The sequence below is a fragment of the Gymnoscopelus braueri genome, assembly GCF_963280865.1.
Source record: "Gymnoscopelus braueri genome assembly, chromosome: 3".
Taxonomy (NCBI): Eukaryota; Metazoa; Chordata; class Actinopteri; order Myctophiformes; family Myctophidae; genus Gymnoscopelus; species Gymnoscopelus braueri.
The window spans coordinates 3,092,336-3,112,690 of record NC_137612.1 but is presented as its reverse complement, the minus strand read 5'-3'; the positions used below and the strand labels follow the sequence as shown (position 1 = coordinate 3,112,690).

The 20,355-nt window shown below is 41.3% G+C and overlaps 1 protein-coding gene across 3 annotated transcripts in view; it reads left to right on the top strand.

Annotated features, from left to right (window-relative positions):
- cadpsb (Ca2+-dependent activator protein for secretion b) overlaps positions 1–20,355 on the top strand; it is a gene marked incomplete at both ends in the record, with an annotated part of 105,382 nt that overhangs the window by 18,463 nt on the left and 66,564 nt on the right. For all 3 annotated transcript variants that reach the window (XM_080423146.1, XM_080423144.1, XM_080423145.1), the window contains 2 exons: positions 2,207–2,320; positions 9,132–9,464. In XM_080423146.1, coding sequence (XP_080279272.1) covers positions 2,207–2,320; positions 9,132–9,464 — 447 coding nt within the window. The remainder of the gene's footprint in view (positions 1–2,206; positions 2,321–9,131; positions 9,465–20,355) is intronic.

The following is a 20,355-nucleotide window of genomic DNA, read 5'->3' as shown; positions in this document are numbered from 1 at the left end:
ATAGCCTACTGTAGCAAACAAGCATCATGAAGGTTAATACACATAGCCTACTGTAGCAAACAAGCATCATGAAGGTTAATACACATAGTCTACTGTAGCAAACAAGCATCATGAAGGGTTAATACACATAGTCTACTGTAGCAAACAAGCATCATGAAGGGTTAATACACATAGCCTACTGTAGCAAACAAGCATCATGTAGGGTTAATACACATAGTCTACTGTAGCAAACAAGCATCATGAAGGTTAATACACATAGCCTACTGTAGCAAACAAGCATCATGAAGGTTAATACACATAGCCTACTGTAGCAAACAAGCATCATGAAGGTTTAATACACATAGTCTACTGTAGCAAACAAGCATCATGAAGGTTAATACACATAGTCTACTGTAGCAAACAAGCATCATGAAGGTTAATACACATAGTCTACTGTAGCAAACAAGCATCATGAAGGTTAATACACATAGTCTACTGTAGCAAACAAGCATCATGAAGGTTAATACACATAGCCTACTGTAGCAAACAAGCATCATGAAGGTTAATACACATAGCCTACTGTAGCAAACAAGCATCATGAAGGGTTAATACACATAGTCTACTGTAGCAAACAAGCATCATGAAGGGTTAATACACATAGCCTACTGTAGCAAACAAGCATCATGAAGGTTTAATACACATAGCCTACTGTAGCAAACAAGCATCATGAAGGGTTAATACACATAGCCTACTGTAGCAAACAAGCATCATGAAGGGTTAATACACATAGTCTACTGTAGCAAACAAGCATCATGAAGGGTTAATACACATAGCCTACTGTAGCAAACAAGCATCATGAAGGGTTAATACACATAGTCTACTGTAGCAAACAAGCATCATGAAGGTTAATACACATAGCCTACTGTACATACACATAGCCTACTGTAGCAAACAAGCATCATGAAGGTTAATACACATAGCCTACTGTAGCAAACAAGCATCATGAAGGTTAATACACATAGCCTACTGTAGCAAACAAGCATCATGAAGGGTTAATACACATAGTCTACTGTAGCAAACAAGCATCATGAAGGTTAATACACATAGCCTACTGTAGCAAACAAGCATCATGAAGGGTTAATACACATAGCCTACTGTAGCAAACAAGCATCATGAAGGGTTAATACACATAGCCTACTGTAGCAAACAAGCATCATGAAGGGTTAATACACATAGCCTACTGTAGCAAACAAGCATCATGAAGGGTTAATACACATAGCCTACTGTAGCAAACAAGCATCATGAAGGGTTAATACACATAGCCTACTGTAGCAAACAAGCATCATGAAGGTTAATACACATACACATGAAGGTTAATACACAGCCTACTGTAGTAAACAAGCATTGGCTCTACAGTAACCATCTGTGAACCAGGAAGCCTTTCATCTTGACCCGTGTGAGTGCACACAGAAGATGAAACACTGTTAAACCTCATTTATGCTTTGGCTTTTCAGGATGAAAAAAATGTAGTTATCTGTCGAGCAATGTGTTGCACGGCACTCTTTCGTCGACGCATAAATTACAGTACCTACTACTGTAGGTTTTACTGAACAGCAAATTGCCTTGTGAGTTAAGGTGACACCGTCAGAGAATAAACAGGAACATACAGTCTTTGATTTATGTAATAATCAAGGACTGGTTGGTTGTCGGATGCTCATAGAAGATCAAATATAAAATATTCAAAATCTTTGTTCAGGTACAGAAAAGAAAAATCTGTATATCAAACATATTTAGTGTGTTTGTTCATACCAGATGCTGACAAACTGACAGAGCTCACTGCTAAGAACTGTCCTAGTTCACCTCTACGTTACTAGTCATTATAATCCATTATAGACATGACCAAAGGATTTTTCCATTTGTTTCAAGTTGATTTGGCTACTTACCACAGGGGCTCTCAACCATTGAGAGCCCCTCCATCTCTCTCTCTCTCTCTCTCTCTCTCTCTCTCTCTCTCTCTCTCTCTCTCTCTCTCTCTCTCTCTCTCTGCAATATTACTATTTTTTAAACTTAAAAATAAAATGTTTCCCTTGAACCACCTGCAATTATGCCACAGACCCCCAGTGGACCATATGGACCACTGGTTGAGAAACAGTGATTTACAGTGTCTCGTCTCCATTGGTTTGGCTGAACCATTGATGTGTCCTCTATGTGTCCTTTGCTTCCACAGATAACCGAGCAGCAGCTGAAGCAGACCAATGATCGTTTCAAGGCCTTCCTCAATGGAGACACACAGATTGTGGCAGATGAGGCATTCATCAACGCTGTGCAGAGCTACCATGAGGTAAAACCACATTCTAGGGCTGGGCAATATTCATATCGATATTACATTGATAAAGTGATATGAGACAAGATATCGTCTGGGATTTTGGATATCATAATATATGACCATATTTGTCCATATCACCTAGAGTCTAGGCCCTAGACCTACGACTGTATATTTCATACTCATAACGCTTCATGATCACTGTTTGTAAATGACATGTGTTGGCTTATCCCAGCACATGCACATCACACACTTTTGAGTTGGTTAAAGAAATGTAAACAGGCAGGCAAATATGCGTAACCCCTTCTATTAAAATCTCTAGCATTTCTGTGATATGTCCGCTAATTATCTTACATATAATTCTAGTAACCTCTGTCGGTCCGTCTTGGGGTCTTGGTGTCTTGGGAGATCAAACTGCGCATGCGTCCAGCCGGCCAGCCGGCTCTGTGTGTGCGTGTCGTTGCCAGGTTTCGCGCGCGAAACAAGCAGCAAGGTCTATGAAAACAAGGCCAAACGAAACGAACCCTACAAGCAACAAGGTCTATGAAAAGAAGGCCAAACGCAGCGCTAGATCGTGCGCGAGCAACAAGCAACCAGCTTCATGAAAAAACACAAAGCCGCGCACTGCGCATGCGTGGACGCACTTTCTCTAACCAATTCACACCCACTTCACGCTTACAAAACCTGGACATGGCAACGTCGCTCATCGTTCTGTGATTGACAGCAAAAGTTGGCCAATCAGGTGGCGAGTTCGCAGCCTGAAAAAGACGAACGGCAGCCATTGTTGATGTGCGAGTCAGGGTACGAGTGCCTTGACTTCTTATTTTCGCTTACTAAACGCTCTCAAACTTCTTCTTTGACGCACGGAATTCACTTATAACATATCGTTTGGATAGAATTTAGTTGTTTCACTTCATATGTGTGGTCAATTAATCATGACAGAGCCTATTTTTAAAAAAAATAATCAGAGAACCGGCAGGGGCGACCAGTCACACGCATGTATCCCAATAAGTCAACCTATTTTGGGGATGGCGATCTCAAAAGTCCCTTGCGTCATGGCTGTCCCCCCCGCCCCACCCCCACCACACACACACACACACACACACACGCACACACACACAGGGAGAGAGAGGGAGGGTGGGAGAGAGAGAATAGACGGACAGACACAGACAGAGAGGGAGAGAGAGGAAGAGAGGAAGAGAGGGAGGGAAAGACAAAATAAGCGAGCCCTCGCTTATTTTTGCGCGGACGTAATTTGTTTGTCATTGTGGTGAATGTTTGCTGCTGATGTTTGTTGTGTGAAGCTTAATGTCAGAGTGTTTGTGTTGGAGCGCCTCAGTGCGGCTGCTGCGTTCATGTGCAACATCTTGCATGCGTGGCTGTGTTCACAGTTTTCCTTCGCCATGTCTGTAGGTCACGGCCTGGAGACCCCAGGGAAATTTCTTCATGAAAAAAAAAAACAGCCGATGGGGTCCGCGATGTTTCACGGGGGTCCGCGTTTTTTTTTGCGGTTCTGGGCGGATTGGGTTCGTTTTTTTCGCGGTTCTGGGCGGATTGGAAAAAAAAAAAAAAAAAAAAAGTTTTTTTTTTTTTTTTTTTTTTTTTTCTCCGGTGGGTAGGGGCCCTGCGTGGGGCGGGGCCCCACGCAGCCTGTGTAGTGTGCGTGTAGGGAGAAGCGGCCCTGTGTGTGTGTGTGTGTTTGTTTGTGCGCGCTCGCAACGGCTCGCACGCGCGTGTGTGTGTTGGCAACGGCCGACGGGCAACGGCTCCGCCTGTTAGATCTTTATATGCGCGGGTGTTTGTGGGTGTTCTGTTCCTCCACGACGGGATGTGCGTGTACACACTACACCATTGGTTCTCAAAGTGGGGTCCGGGGACCCCCAGGGGTCCTTGAGGGAGTTCCAGGGGGTCCCCAGCTAAATGATAGATTAGGCACCAAATGGACCCTTATGGGTCTGTAACTCTGACAGTGTACAAATGGAACCAAATGGACTCTAACGGGTCTGAAAAAGTTTGAGAACCACTGCACTACACAGTACAAACTCACTTTCGATCCCTGATAAACTGTCTGTTCTCACCGCATAACCCAAACTGCACACTTTGGGTGCTCATATCCGCCTACGGGTATGGTCTAGTGTACATAACTTTCCTATGAGCTGAGCAAGAGACAGCATTTGCATTAGCTGTCAATTTGTGGACTAACTTAATTAGCATATAAATGAGAGATAAATGAGGGTGCTGCTATGCTCAGGCACCTTAGTTTAGTTTTTTTTAGTTTTTATTATCTCAGGTAATTTGTAAATATGTAGATAACTTGTCTGGCCTTCTGTTGCTCTCTTTTTGATCTCCTTCCCACTTACCCCCCACCCTCTTCTTCTCCCCCCCCCCCCTCTTCTTTCTATGGAAACTAACGTTGCGATGGGAACGATGTACAAAAAAGAATTTCACCCACTGTTTTACCTTGTAAACCTGTGATGTGACAATAAAACTGATTCTGATTCTGATTCTGATTCTGAGTCGTAAAAAAAAAAAGTCCCTCCAATGCTCTGGACATGTGAGTGAATTCTAGAGCAGGAAAAGTCTTTGCATGGACTTTGTATGTCATCGTCACATCTGGTGTGAACACACCTTTACACCACAATATAAATTAATAAATGTCACAACATACCCCAGAACCCCCATATGATGACAGTGTTAATGTGCTGACATTCACCAACTCTTGCACCAAAACTAACTTCTAACTGCACTTAACTAAGTCTCGACTGAAGAATCCGTAGTACCATACTTATTTTTGTAGTGCATGTGTTAAAGGTTACAGTTCATAATACGAACATAAATATCCCCTGAATGGGTTTGGGTTTTCTCATCTGTAAAGTGATTAATTATTGTCCAGCTAGACATATCCACAGTGGTTGGTTTAATTTTGTAAAGATTGGACCAGACCAGAGTTTCCTGATAATAGGGTTATGAAAGTTGAAGAATTGGCAGGTCAAGCAAGAAAGTATTTAGACCTCAAATAAAACCTGTGAGTTGAAAGTAGAAAAAGCTCACTCAGCTGTGAGTCAAGTCAGTTGAGAAATTGGGTCATTTTGTCTAGTTAAACACAGTGGCACCATCATTGAAAGCCTCTGTGATTATGCAAATTATGGAATGACTGGTTACTTTGTCCTTTGTATAACAAAAGCACACGTAATCAGCAATCTGTTCTCTCCACCACAATGAACTCTGAGTCTGAATGCTCCAATTTTCAGAACAGGCTGATCGACTTCCACGATTTAGCAATTCATTTCAAACCTGTAAATCCTGCCACTTCAATGATACAATATAGACTGCAGAGCAGGGCAAGGGTGAAAAACCACTGTCGTGTTTTAGAGTTGCATTGTTGCCGGTGTTGTTGTACAGTATATGGTAAGCACACAATGTGACTGCCAGAGTCCCATAGAGGCATCTCTGATGGTACTGTAGGTCCAGGGCCGCTTCTCCCTACACGCACACTACGCAGGCTGCGTAGGGCCCCGCCTTGCGTGGGGCCCCGCCTACCCGCAAAAAAAATTAAAAATTAAAAATTAAAAAAATTATTATTATTATTCTTTTTTTTTAAACCCAATCTGCCCAGAACTGCGAAAAAAACGGACCCAATCCGCCCAGAACCGCGAAAAAAACGGGCCCAATCCGCCCAGAACCGCCAAAAAAAAATCGCGCGCGCGCGCGGGGCGCGCGTGCATGTGTCCCGTATCATGCTTAGGGCCCCCGTGGAGTCTAAAGCGGCACTGTGTAGGTCTGTCCGATGGTGTGACAATAAGCATGTCTGTTTATCTTCTCATCAGTCAGTCATTAAGGGGAGAGAGAGGACGACCCTGAACAATGGCTGTCCCTGCTGCACACGCATAATATTTATATGCATATTATGCACATGCGTAATATGAATATACAGCATCATGTTGCTAATTTGAAATATTATTTCATATTAGCAAGATGTGATGCTGTATAGCGGCTGTATACACACAGTGGCACCACTCAAAAACAAGTATTACAGTGCAGACACTGTAACAGCTCACCTCATGCTGCTAAGCTCATGTTACAGTATCTAACATTTTGTGCTTCATTCACAAACGCCACACCTAGTAATCTTCTGTATCTACAAATTATTAGACTCTGTCTCGTTTTTAATTAAGGCTGGATTTTTTTGTATAGACTCAGTGCTAGAATAGATTTCTTCTTTCTTTTACTTTGAAAGTGTTCTATTGTGACTGTTATTTATTAATGATAGTAGGCTACTGCAACTAGAGGTTCCTCAGAAAATGGCCGCCCGAATGGATATTCAGACAGTAATTCAGAGCCCTATCAATGTCTCCCTTCAAAGAGGAAAAACAATTTAAAGTGGTAACAGGGTAGTGCTGTCAAACCTGACTGCACAGCAACAACAAACAACATAAATTAGGCTTTGCTAACAGACCTATAAACTAAGTTTTAGACCTAGGTGAGAGATTGTTTTCCGACAAGGCCATCTGTCCTGACTTCACTTCCCTATTTGAGAGTTAACAGCGAGGTGTAGAAATAAACCTGGCTGGAAGTAAAATGTTCTACACTTCTATGGCATCATGTTATTTCTCAGCATGTGAAATGCTTCCAACTACTTCTTTTATACCAGTTTTGTATATCACTACAGAGGAAAACTGCACTGTCTGCATTAGTAAACTAATAATAAACTAAGTAGCCTAAACTAATACAGTGCTGTGTCACTTACTCCAGTGGTTCTCAAAGTGCAGTCCAGGGACTACCACGGGTCCTTGAGTGGGTTCCAGAGGGTCGCCAGCAAAATGAGGAACCATTCAATTTCACTTACTATTTTGGCTAGTAGGCTAGTTAGCCCAATTCAGATCATCGGTGTCATTCTCTCCACTGTTAGCCTATTTTCCTCACCTATAGGCAGCTGTAGAATTCTGTATTAAATCTTAAACAGACAGACAGACAGACAGACAGACAGACAGACAGACAGACAGACAGACAGACAGACAGACAGACAGACAGACAGACAGTCAGACAGACAGACAGACAGACAGACAGACAGACAGACAGACAGACAGACAGACAGACAGACAGACAGACAGACAGACAGACAGACAGACAGACAGACAGACAGACACACACACACACACACACACACACACACACACACACACACACACACACACACACACACACACACACACACACACACACACACACACACACACACACACACACACACACACACACACACACACGCACACGCGCACACACACACACACACAAATCATGACCCTGCAATGCTCTGGGCTACGCCCCTGACCTCGCCGAGGCCGATAGCTCCGCTCCTGCTTATTGTCTCCGCCAGGCCGAAAGGCATGGCGAGAGAGTATGTTTTCGCCCCTGTCCGTCCGTCCGTCCGTGTGTCCGTGTGTCCGTCCGTGTGTCCTGTCTGTGTGTTACCACCAAATCTCAGGCACCGTTGGCCCGGTCGCTGCGAAACTGTGCACACACACTCCTTGGATGCCAATTCAGAACCTCTGCCTCAAATTTTTCACATAGGCCTGTTATAGCGCCACCAGGAGGCCGATTTGTGCAAAACCCATTTTTCCCCATTACTCCTATAGTTTTTAACCAAACCTCATGCAAATCGGTACACAGTATCTCTATAGTCATGTGATCAACCCGGATCTGTCCGATTTCCCATATTCCATCCTCATTGGCTAAGGTTACCATCCAAAGTTTGCAGGATTGGTCCGTTTTGAACAAACTGCCTCCAATCATGAACACAGCTTGCCATTTCCATAAAATTGCACACGCACATTCCCACTAGACCGAGGAAGAAATGGCACTTAAAACTTTTCACATCAGCCTCATGGTGGCGCTATAACAGGCCGATTTGCATTTTTAACTATAACTGCACCGATCTGCGTGAAACTTTGCACGCATACTCCCTAGAGGCCAAGGAAAAACATCTGCACTGCATTTTTCACATTTGCTTTTTACAGCGCCACCAGGAGGCCGACTTATGTAAAATACATTTTTGGATATTAATCCTTCAGATTTTATCCAAACATCACGCACATCGGTACACAGTATCTCTATAGTCATGTGATCAAGACGCATCTGTCCGATATTTCATATTCCATCCTGATTGGCTAAGGTTGACTTCCAAAGTTTGCAGGATTGGTCCGTTTTGAACAAAATGTCTGAAATCATGAACGTGGCGTGCGATTTCCGTGAAAATTTGCACGCACATTCCTACTAGGCCGAGGAAGAAATGCCACCCTTTTCACATTGGCCTGTTATAGCGCCACCAGGAGGCCACAATAACTTACCTGACCTGGCGGAGACCTGTGCTCCGAGGAGCACTTTTTCTAGTTTGAATGAGATTTCACTTACACCCTCAATCACTGCACAGAGCCTGCCCCTTATTTGTAGGTCCATTAATATTAACAGCATTTTGAATTGTGTTAAGTGTAGCTAATGGTGACACGTTTCTTGTGTCTGCTTCTGCATATCTGTATTACACTATCTCAGGAGTCATATTATGTAAATTAATCAATGTTTAATACAAGATGAGTAGTATTGAGTAAATTATTATGTTAGATGCCATGTTACAAATCATGTCGTACAATAATAACTACAATCAAGAAAGCACATGTTCACAGATCTGTGGAATAGACCCTATAACCAGTAAACTCCTGCTCTGCCTTTGGCAGTTTACAGGTCTAGTATTCACCAGCAAGTTGTTTTGCTTCCACATGATCTCGCTCTTGTCCTGAAACAATCGATGACATTAGCCTTTCTGTCGATACAGGTGTTCCTGAAGAGCGACCGCGTGGCAAAGATGGTCCAGTCGGGGGGGTTCTCAGCCAATGATTGCAGGGAAGTGTTCAAGAGGCACATTGAGAAGCGTGTGCGGAGTCTTCCGGAGATCGACGGCCTGAGTAAGGAGACGGTGCTCAGCTCGTGGATGGCAAAGTTTGACACCATCTACCGGGGCGACGAGGATCCACGCAAGGCACAGCAGCGCATGACTGCCAGCGCAGCCTCCGAGCTTATTCTCAGCAAGGATCAGCTGTACGAGATGTTCCAGCACATCCTCGGCATCAAGAAGTTTGAGCACCAGTTGCTCTATCAAGCCTGTCAGGTGAGTCCTGACACCTAGGTACACTAGGGGTGGGACGATATATCGATATATCGATATATCGCGATACTTTCTCCCGCGATAAATAATCGATATCCTCCCGAAAAATATCGATATTGAAAAAAAAAAAAAGAAAAGATTTTTTTTTTTTGAAAGTTTGGGATACGTTGTTTTTCCTACTCTGTATTTGTGTAATGATGATTTTGAACTGTTTGGTGCTATTTTATGTGTTTATGAATTGAATACAAGGACTATCGTGATATATCGTTGGTGAATTTTCATGCAATATATCGTGATATCGCAATATATCGATATTTTCAGATATCGTGATATATCGTTGGTGAAATTTCATGCAATATATCGTGATATCGCAATATATCGGCATTTTCAGATATCGTGATATATATCGTTATCGTGGGCCTAATATCGTGATACATATCGTATCGTGAGGTACCCATATCGTCCCACCCCTAAGGTACAGTACACTATACATGCAATGCATCTTTCTTTGTATATTTGACACAATTGTACGGCACTGTAGCTGTAACTTTGTCTGATTAACAATCAAAGCACGTAAAAAAAAACACCAAATGTTGTCATCTTATTTAAACACTAAAATATTCCCATCTGTATCATTACAGCATCTGCCTTAATGATATATGCTTTTGTTGTGGTAGTTCTGCAGTGGTAAATGGAAAACAGACTTGATAGTTATGCTCAAGAAAAATACAGCATCGCTCCTGATGTGAAGCACAACAGTGCTACTTCAGGGGGAGAAAAAACTGGTAGGATGGTAATGGCAGGCTCTGGGGTGAATGTGTCATACATAACTCTCACTCTCAGATATCTCCATTAACAGCTTCACATCACTCTATGGGCATGTTGAAAGCACTGCTAATATATTCTCATTTCAGCAGCTTGATTAAGAGTCTTATCACGGCAGCGTTTTTAGAGCAGAGCTCGGATGAATTTACATTTCCTTGTGCATTAGAAACCACACTTCTTTCTATCTAGAAAGAGGCCAAAGGAATCTTGAAATGGATTGATTGATTGATGGATTGATTGATTGATTGGTTGATTGATTGATTGATTGATTGTTGATTGTTGATTGACTGATTGACTGATTGACTGATTGATTGAATACTTTATTAGACAGAAATGTAAACAGCACAGAGGTACAGTAAGACATCAAGGCTAAAGGCATAACAAAAAAGTCCTGGGGACTTGTTTCCATTGTGGTCCTATGTATTCAATTCATCAACATAGCATAGAATATTAACACATTGATACATGTCATCAACTATATGTGCAAAGGAAAAACGGCTGCAGTGAATGACAGTGGGAAATAAAATCTACCTCCCCCTGTGGTCTTCTGATAGATGTTTTTTCAGGCCAGTTTGGAAAGAAACCAGTGTTTCACATCCTTTACTGGATGATATCAGGGCATTCGGCATTTTAGTGGCAGAGTCGTAGAATGAGAATCTTCCCATGTTTGTTCTAAATATGGGGGGGACCCATGGCTGCTCCCTCTGGTGTTGTGGCTGATAGGTATGAGGGCACTGTCCCTTTGAATATCTATGTCAGTGACATAGGCAAGGTGTACTTTTGGCTCCGCCCCCTCAGCCAAAAGTACACCTTGCGTATGTCACTGATCACATGACCTCAATCAATTATCCAGTTCTAGGCAACGTAGAAGGGGGGGGGGACTTTTTTCTTATTTCCACACAACAGCTCTAAGGTGTATTAAAGACATAGTTCAATGTTGAAAATGAGTGGTATTCCCCTTTAAATGCCAACCCCAATGATATGTGCTTAATTAAGCCTGTCTTCTACTCTGAGCCATCCCAAACTAGCAACGTGTGTTGAAATTAGGTGGGTTGAGAGGACACTGTCTTGCGTCGTTAATGTATACATTCTCATGATATCCTCAGATTTTGTCAAGCAAAATGAGAATTTCATGTGTCTGGGGGTATAGATCATAAACAATGCATTTTTTCTTCTAGAATGTTCATTAGTTTGATGCATAGAATGCTGAGGTGTAGCCAAGCCCATCCTCAAAGTCTCCAAAGCCATGTTTATCTCACCATCCATTGAAGATGCTTAACCTACTTTTTATACGCTAGCAGCATGCGTGTTAGAACAGTGTCAGAAATCTGCATGCAGAACATGCTGCTGTTCCCCTGCACAGATCTAATAGCTAAGCAGATCTAACACCGGTTGATCAATACCTATAGAGCAGAGATTCCCAACATGTGGGCCTGGGCCCACTGGTGGGCCACGACGGTATTGCAAGTGGGCCCCCAAATAATTGGCAAAACACTAAAATAAATTATAATATAACATTGATATTATATAATAACTAGAAAATGTGCTCCTCGGAGCACAAGTCTCCGCCGGCAGACCCGTGCTATTTTAATCAAATGCAATCACTTACCCTATCTTTAACCATAGTTCTCTAGGAATGTTCTAATTCTTACTTAAAATAGAACATGTTACTATATCATAGCAATTATATTATCATAACAATAACTAATGAGATACAGTAGGGTAAAAGATATATCTTTTAGTTAAACAAAAAGTTATTTGTTAAAAGGTGAATGTTAAAGTAATTTATGTACCCCTGAGATGAGGAACAATGTCAGAGACATTGATGTTGGTTGTCAACATGACTCTGGCCCCAACTGCTACAGACACGACCTCCCGTAAGCCTCCTGTATGCGATGGGTTGCTTGATAGTGTAACATTAACTAGTCCTGTCTTACAATCTTTTTGTGAATCAATTGCGGTGATGTTGGATATTTCTGTTGGCAACTTTATTAGCTTTTCGCCATTGTGTGAATCTGTGGCTGCATTTGTTCTGAAGACATGCAATGCGTCACTTGGGTATGAGGGATCTGTTTTAGAGACGATTCTGGTGTGTAGCAGTGCAATGTCTTCTGCACAGCATGTGTTTGTACGAACTCTCATAAGCAGTTCTGCAAAGGGTTGGTCATCTTTCTGGCGCATCGTTTCTGTTAGTTCAAATAGTTGGAAGTTTTCTTTCCACAATGAACCATGTAGTCTGACATAGGCATCAGAAGGGGTATCGAATACTTTTTTCCATGACTGGTGGTAGTTGGTACAGGTCACCGACTGCGAGGATACTGACATTGCCAAAACGGGACTCTGAGCTGTGTATGCCTGTGATGTCTTGAAGGCGTTGTGAATGTGATGTAGAAGATCTGCACCCACCATGGAAACTTCGTCAATGATTAGCAGTTTTAGCTTCCCCAGCCGTGAGCGCAATGTATTTAATGCGTCCTGTTGTTAAAGTTGCATTGTGTGATCTCAGCCTCTCCTGTCTAAGCTATTTATATATTTATATTACATATTGTGATGTCACGTGAAACTGACCAATGTTAGGTGTTCACAGAGGGACACACACACGCACGGACGGGTGATTTGTACTGGAAGGTACTGTTCCAATCAAGACTGATTGATCCTGTCTTACCTCACTTCAAAAAATAAATAATAAATGGCTTTTTGAAGTGACACACCTATTTATAGGATTTTATTTTGTCATGCATCCCTCTAGCCAATCAAAAGCATTGGTGTCAACATATTGTCACGTGTCACGTGGACCTTGACCAATGTTAGCTTGGCTAGGGGCCAAGCTAACACACGGCGGGACGAAGCGAAAACATACTCTCCGCCTCCGGCGGAGACAATAAAATATCACACCCAGTGTGAAGTGGGTGGTGTGGTCATCACAGTGGTCATCACAGTGATGGAAGCTCACTTAAAAGAAATATGGATTTTTTGAAGTGCATAATCCTATTTATAGGTTATTAATGTCATCATGTGTCTCGCTAGCCAATCACAGTGCTGAATAGAGTCAGCCAATAGAGTCAGCCAATCACAGTACAGCTAGGGGTGTACTAATGAGCCAATCACAATACAGCTAATGAGGTGTCCCAACCCCACTTATAGGGGCGGCTACACCGCCCAAAAAACATTATGTAAAAAAAAATACATGGTATTTTTGATAGAGAGAGGTGTTGATAGAGAACTATTTTGGCGTATTATACCTTGTCTGATATAGACATAAAATGTAATCATGATGTCCCTGTGAGTCACTGCTCTGTAAGCAGCTACAGCCATATTTCCCCCTCTACTAAATGCTTGAATCCACACTAAACAGGCGATGAGTCAGGATGGGTTTGAACTGTCATGGATTTGGTGGAAGGTTTTCAAGGCTTGGCAAGGATTGTTTGTGGATATATTCTTTTGCAGGCACATCCAGTAAGCAAAAAAAGAGGAAGTCGTAATTTATGCGCCATGCTGACGTATCAGCAGCCACTGGAAGAGACTCACATGCTGATTAGACTGGTGCAGCCAGTGACCCACACCAGCCTGTAAAATGTTAAAATGTTATCTGGTAAACATGTAAAAATGTTTTAACCCATTTAGACCCGAGGCTGATTCTAAAAACGACTTCTAAATCCTAACCAAATTTTTCTGAAAAACGTCAAATTTGCATTCACTATTCAATATTCAATAAAAAAAACGAATTATGTTAAAGGGATACTTCACTTTCACATAAAATAAACATTAAAAATAAATATTTTAAAAAAATGAAAGAAGTTATGGCAAAATAAAGGCCCCCTCACACATTAGTAGGACACTCTAATGCGTGAGGGGGCCGTGATTTTTCCATTACTTTTTTCATTTATTTTAAATATATTTTTTAAATGTTTATTTTATGTGAAAGTGAAGTATCCCTTTAATATGTACCGTATATATAGCAGCAACTAATGTAACACAGATGCTGTCACGGATATAACAACGTAGGTTTAACAGGTCTGAATGGGTTAAATGCATGCACTGAGAAGTGGGGATTTCTTGATTTGTAAATTTTGTGCACTTTTTATTCTGTGCGATACAATTCTGTTTCAGAGGTGGCTGATTTACGTCACTCTAACTTACTTCTGAATTCGAACCTTTTATTTGCAAGAATATAGGATACTTTAATGACCTCTGCAGCAGAGTAAATAAGGCTTCCCATAAAGTAGGGGGGGAGTCATCTCTTGGAATATTTTCCCTTTTGCAACAGCAATACAGTAGCTCTTCTATTGTTGGGAAATGAGTGATTGGAAGATCATGACATTAGGAATAAACCTGATTCATGAATACTGTCTTTGTCAGAAACTGTGATGGGGTTTCTCTATTAGCCACCCTGTATTTGAAAATGCATGACTGCTGAGGCTATAGGCTTTTGACAAATGGTGAAGGTTGTTGGCCCTCTTGGCTTATTTTGCTCAATAGATGGGCTAAACGCTAAACAGTAAAAATGACATTACTCCTGGGGGTTGCATTTAAGTGGAGGATTCGGCTGTGCTCTGATATCCCTCAAATACACAAAAGTGTTGCTGCCATCTTCTCATGCACACAATTATTGCTAATATCCTCTTGTGCAGATTGACATTATACTACAATGATTGTAAAACCATTGTTACCACCACACATTTGGATGGTCTTACAGTATACTGCTATCTGTTCATAAATACTGTATGTGAGATTGAGTGTGTGTGTGTGTGTGTGTGTGTGTGTGTGTGGGGGGGGGGGGGGTTCAATTCGTCTAACTTTATCAATCAAACTCTATACTTCAGCCACTTTATACAACACATGGGACACACGTGGGACTCTAACCCACGACCAAAGGGGACTCTACCCCTGGTCAAGTATACTACAGCCCCTACAGGTATGAAACTGTCATGCACAGCTAGAATAATGGACAGAGTACACATTACGCGATATTAGCGCCAATTATGCCTCTCTGTCATTTTTGGCACTCCTCCCGAGAAAGACGAATCAGGGTTTTTGCTAGCTGTGTGTGAACTGTGAACGGTTCAAAGACTGCAAGCTGAGTGAGATCACAGTGCTCGGGGATGCCTCCCCAATAAGCACTCATTGGAAATCATGGAGTATGAAATGTTTTGTCTGACCAGCACTGAGAGCAGAGACAGACCACAGCCAATGACGTAACAGGACAGCTGGACACGTTAGCTAGATAAGGAGATACATATATACCTTTATTGATCCCTGTGGGGAAATTCAGGTGTCTTAAATATTGGTAGCAATGTTGATAGTACAGTGTTAAATATATGTATGTTACACTGTAAAACTAGTTGGAATCAGCAACATGGACCACGGAACATGTACATTCTGACATTGCGCTCCTCCATGGCCCATGTGTGCGTATATTTGGAAACGTCTGAATTTGTTGTGCACTCCTCCTCCGTTTGCCAGTATGGGTTGTAGTTTCCGTAAGGGGATAATTCCTCAAACTGTGACCTACAGTAGTAGCCTACATAAATGTTCATCATGATTGGAATACTTTTTGAATAATAATTCACCTCATCATCACCAGGAAATGACTCCCTTCTCTGCAGTTCGCACTCGACATAAAATATGTTGGTTGACCTGGTTCATGATTTATTCTATCGATAAAGTCATACAAATCATTATCCTCGACCCACACATTCTTAATAATGCAAATGAAGAGGGACAAATTCATTGAACCAGAGTTGTAATCATGAAATAACAGTGTTATATTTGCGTATCAATACAAAAATGATAAGGAATTAAAGATTCCATTCCGGGGTGCCTGATGTGTAGCCTTAGGAACCAACGGATCCCAAGCCGTGTGCAGTGCCGGCTTACTGGAAGGCTTTAGGTCATACATGGGCAACTGGTGGCCCGGGGGCCACATGCGACCCCCACCTTCACTTAATGCGGCCCGCAGGCTAGTATCAGAATACTGATATATTATTGATTTCAGCTGTTACAATTGCAAACATGCAAACATGACCCGCTTTAATTACTTCAGTCTAAATTAGTAGCTTAATGACTAGTATTAAAATTCTATTGTCTTTTTTATGTCCAATGTATTTGTATCTAAGTTAAAAGTTAACATGAGCATAACTAAATGCATTTGAAATTAAATAAAACATTCACTTTTCAGGATTCCCCCTCAAAGAAATCTGGATTCCAAGACGCGTTTTGAGCTTGTAGATCGGCTATTTTTGCTATTTTTGTGTGACGTATGCCATTCATTTACGAAAAAAGTTAAAATACAGAGAAAGAGGTTTCTGCCCGACAGTATTTATATATATGGAGTGAGTGTGGATTGGAAATATAGTGGCCCTCTCCATCGTCAAAGTTGCCCACCCCTGCTTTAGGTGCAGGGGGCACCAACCTGGGGGGGGCATCAGACGGCGGGGAGAAAGTGAAAGAAGACTGAACTATTGCGTAAGAGCGCTGACATTTAGAAGCAAAGGCTGCTGAACGAGGCACTCACTGGAAGTTGCTCTGGATAAGTGGGCTGGTTCAATGGCTCAACTATAAGACATGGCCTCTACTTATTAATACAGAAAACTATTGATTCTGTGTGTGCGCATGTGTGCATGTGTGTGTGTGTATGTATTTTCAGTTCTGTTATGGGGAACCATCATGCCACATGCCCATATCATGCCTAACTGCTCAAATATGTTTAATACTGAAGTCAATATTTCAGGTCTGACTTACCTAATTACTTAATTACTTACGTAATGATAACCTGCCATGTTGTGCAGTGAGATACTTAATCAAGTAAGGCTGCACATTCATAATGCTGTATGATGAATGCTTGACCTGATTAGAGCAGTGGTTCTCAACCTGTGGGTCGGGACTCCCATGGGGGTTCCCCACATGATTCTGGGGGGGTCCCCAGATGACAGTGAAGTGACAATTTAAGGACCTTTAAGACTTTTTTAATACCTTGAGAAAAAAAAGAAGAAAAAAACATTGCTGCATCAAAAGTAATCAACAAACTAACTGGTCAAACATTGGCCAAAGTGTCACATATTATAAGAAAGAGGCAACACATTTGAAAATAGACGATCTACAAGCTCACAACACCTCGCATTGTTCAATGGGCTTATAGGAGGGGTGGCTGTCATATCGAATGAACATCATTTATCTAACAATTTACAAACTGTCTGGAGTGCACGCTAAAGTCTGAGTAGTTGTGAAAAATGTACCAGAAGTGTCTAAAAGTGAAATACCCCTTTATGGCCCCTTACATGTATTTAGCAAGCATGGATCATGTTTAACTCGACAAATGCATCCGGTTCAAGGGAAAGTTTTAGGTCTAAAAAAAAACAGGCTTCTTTTGCACAATGTGTTGTCACAGTAAAAAAATAGGTCAATTCAACCGCTTGCTCTCTTTTCCTGGTCACAATAAGAACTAGTCGATGACAGCTGGTGTCTAGGCTGTGACTCATCCTGTGTGAATCTAGTGTTGAAAGAACACAACTCAGAAAGTGCACGTCTTCACAGCAAAGTGTCATCACTTACTTTCACATCTCAAGCCGCAGTGGTGAATAATTATACTCTGTGTGTGCACCACCGCAACAGCTGTAGTTAAAAATTCATCATCCCTCTAATCATTGAGCGCATTCAGAACAATACACCTGGCTATTATAATTGCTCTATTATTCAGTTCATAAATATTTACATAAAATAATCTGTTGTTTTCCAACGGGTGACTGTGATTACTAGGAAAATGTGGAACTGCAACTATTGGTTGTATTTGGTTTTCACTCACCAGGACGGGCACGGGCACATTACAGCAGTGGTGGAAAAAGTACTCAAATTCTTTACTTAAGTAAAAGTACCAATACTGCAATATAAAAATACTCTGTTACAAGTAAAAGTCTAGAATTCAAAATTTACTTGAGTAAAAGTACAAAAGTATTGGCATCAAAATGTACTTCGAGTACAAAAATAAAAGTACTAAATATTTGAAAATAGCAGATCTACAAGCTCACAACGCGTCGCATCGCGACGCGTTGTGAGCTTGTAGATCGGCTAGCCTAGGCTAGCCTAGGCTAGCCTAGGTATAAAATAGGGTTAAAGTGGTTAATGTATGTTTCATTATATCATAGTTTATATCTGAAAAGTAACTGAAAAGTTTTCAAATAATTGTAGTGGAGTAAAAAGTACAATATTTGCCTCTGAGATGTAGCGGAGTAGAAGTAAAAGTATTGGAAATTGGAAATACTCAAGTAAAGTACAAATACCTCAAAATTGTACTTAAGTACAGTACTTAAGTAAATGTACTTAGTTACTTTCCACCACTGCATTACAGCTTAGATCTAAAGAAATCTGTCTCTGACAGACAGCATCATTGAACTATCATTTTGGCTTTTTTTTTACACGGTTAACCCATTCAATCTGGGAACACATCTCTGTCATTTTAGATTTCTTTGGCTATTCAAAAATAGCTCATAGCACGGCACAGAGTGCCGCGCTATGAGCTTGTAGATGTACTTTATTTTTTTATCGTGGAAACATTTTGCGAATCTTTGAATATATATGTTTTAAAGCGAACAGATCTGTGCTTCTGGGGGTCCTTGGAACAACATATTTTTGATCCAAACACATATCATTTTGGGGGTCCTTGACATGGAAAAGTTGGAGCACCACTGATATAGCAACATAATGTTAGGATTTAGAAGGAAAAAAAAGAGTTATGTATTTGGCTTTTTTTTTAATAGCCAAAAAACTCTTAAAATGACACAGATGCGATCCCGGATTGACATTTTTCAGGCCAAGGACAATTGGCTAAATGAGAGAGAGATGAAGCAGGGACCCCCACTACATATTGTATTCATGTTAAATGTGTGTTTTCAGACATTTAACCAAAGTTCAATACTTTGTAAACTTGATCTTTGGCTTTGTACTTGGTCTGCTCTTTTTTCCCTCTACACCAAACCTCTTTGCCGAAAATAGCAGAGCTCACAACGCCTCGCAGCGCGAGACGCTGTGTGCTTGTAGATCAGCTATTTTCAGCAAATGTTCCACTCAGAATAGGATATGCTAGGTTTCAAGTGGTTAATGTAAAAAAAAAACATCCTATCACACAAAGATTTGGCGGACCCCCTATAGTAGCTCTGAGGACCCCCTGGGGGTCGCGGACCCCCTGTTGAAGACCCCTGGGTTAATGAAAACACACACACACACACACACACACACACACACACACACACACACACACACACACACACACACACACACACACACACACACACACACACACACACACACACACAAAAGACACTCTAGTCTATAGCAATCATTCCTATTAGAATATACAGTAGAGCTATCTAGCCCCTTTAACACTTTGAAAGTGGCACTGATCCCTATGTTTTGGAAACTAAATGACGAAAGTGAAGTGAAGAACAAGCAATTCAACCTTGATTATTTTTGTGAAACAATTGTTCATCTTCCTCCTCCTGTCAAACAGTAGGCCTTAGCTGTTTGTGTGAAGTTGTACTCAACTCTACTCAACTTCAACTCACATTACATTTATTGTCACATCTCAGGTTTAAATGTGTAAAAAAAAAAGTGGGTGAAATTCTTTGTCTCACAAGCTTTTTTTTTCAAGAAAGGTGGAAAGAAATGGAGAAAGAAAGAAACAGAATAATAGGTCAGATATCAACATGAGTAGTGTGAAACATATATAAGGGTGCATGATATATACATAAGGTGCATGGTTAAAAATAGCAGTGGAATAAGGCAGTTAAAAACCAGCAGATGTAGATTAAAGGATCTACACCATGAATTTAAAAAAAATATTTGATATTTAATATCATATGGTGTATGTCCCTCAAACCTTTTTCAAAAGGTTTGAGCCTAAATCATCACTCAGATATACTCATCCCAAGTCAATTGTCTCTGGCTTATACAGCACTTTCAGCTGCAATACCAAAACGTCCTCTTGGGCAGGGGGGGGCTACTGAGCAATTCTGTCTGGCCAGCATCAATGCAATGCAAGTGATGTCACTTGCATTGCCATTCTGAAATGGCCTGT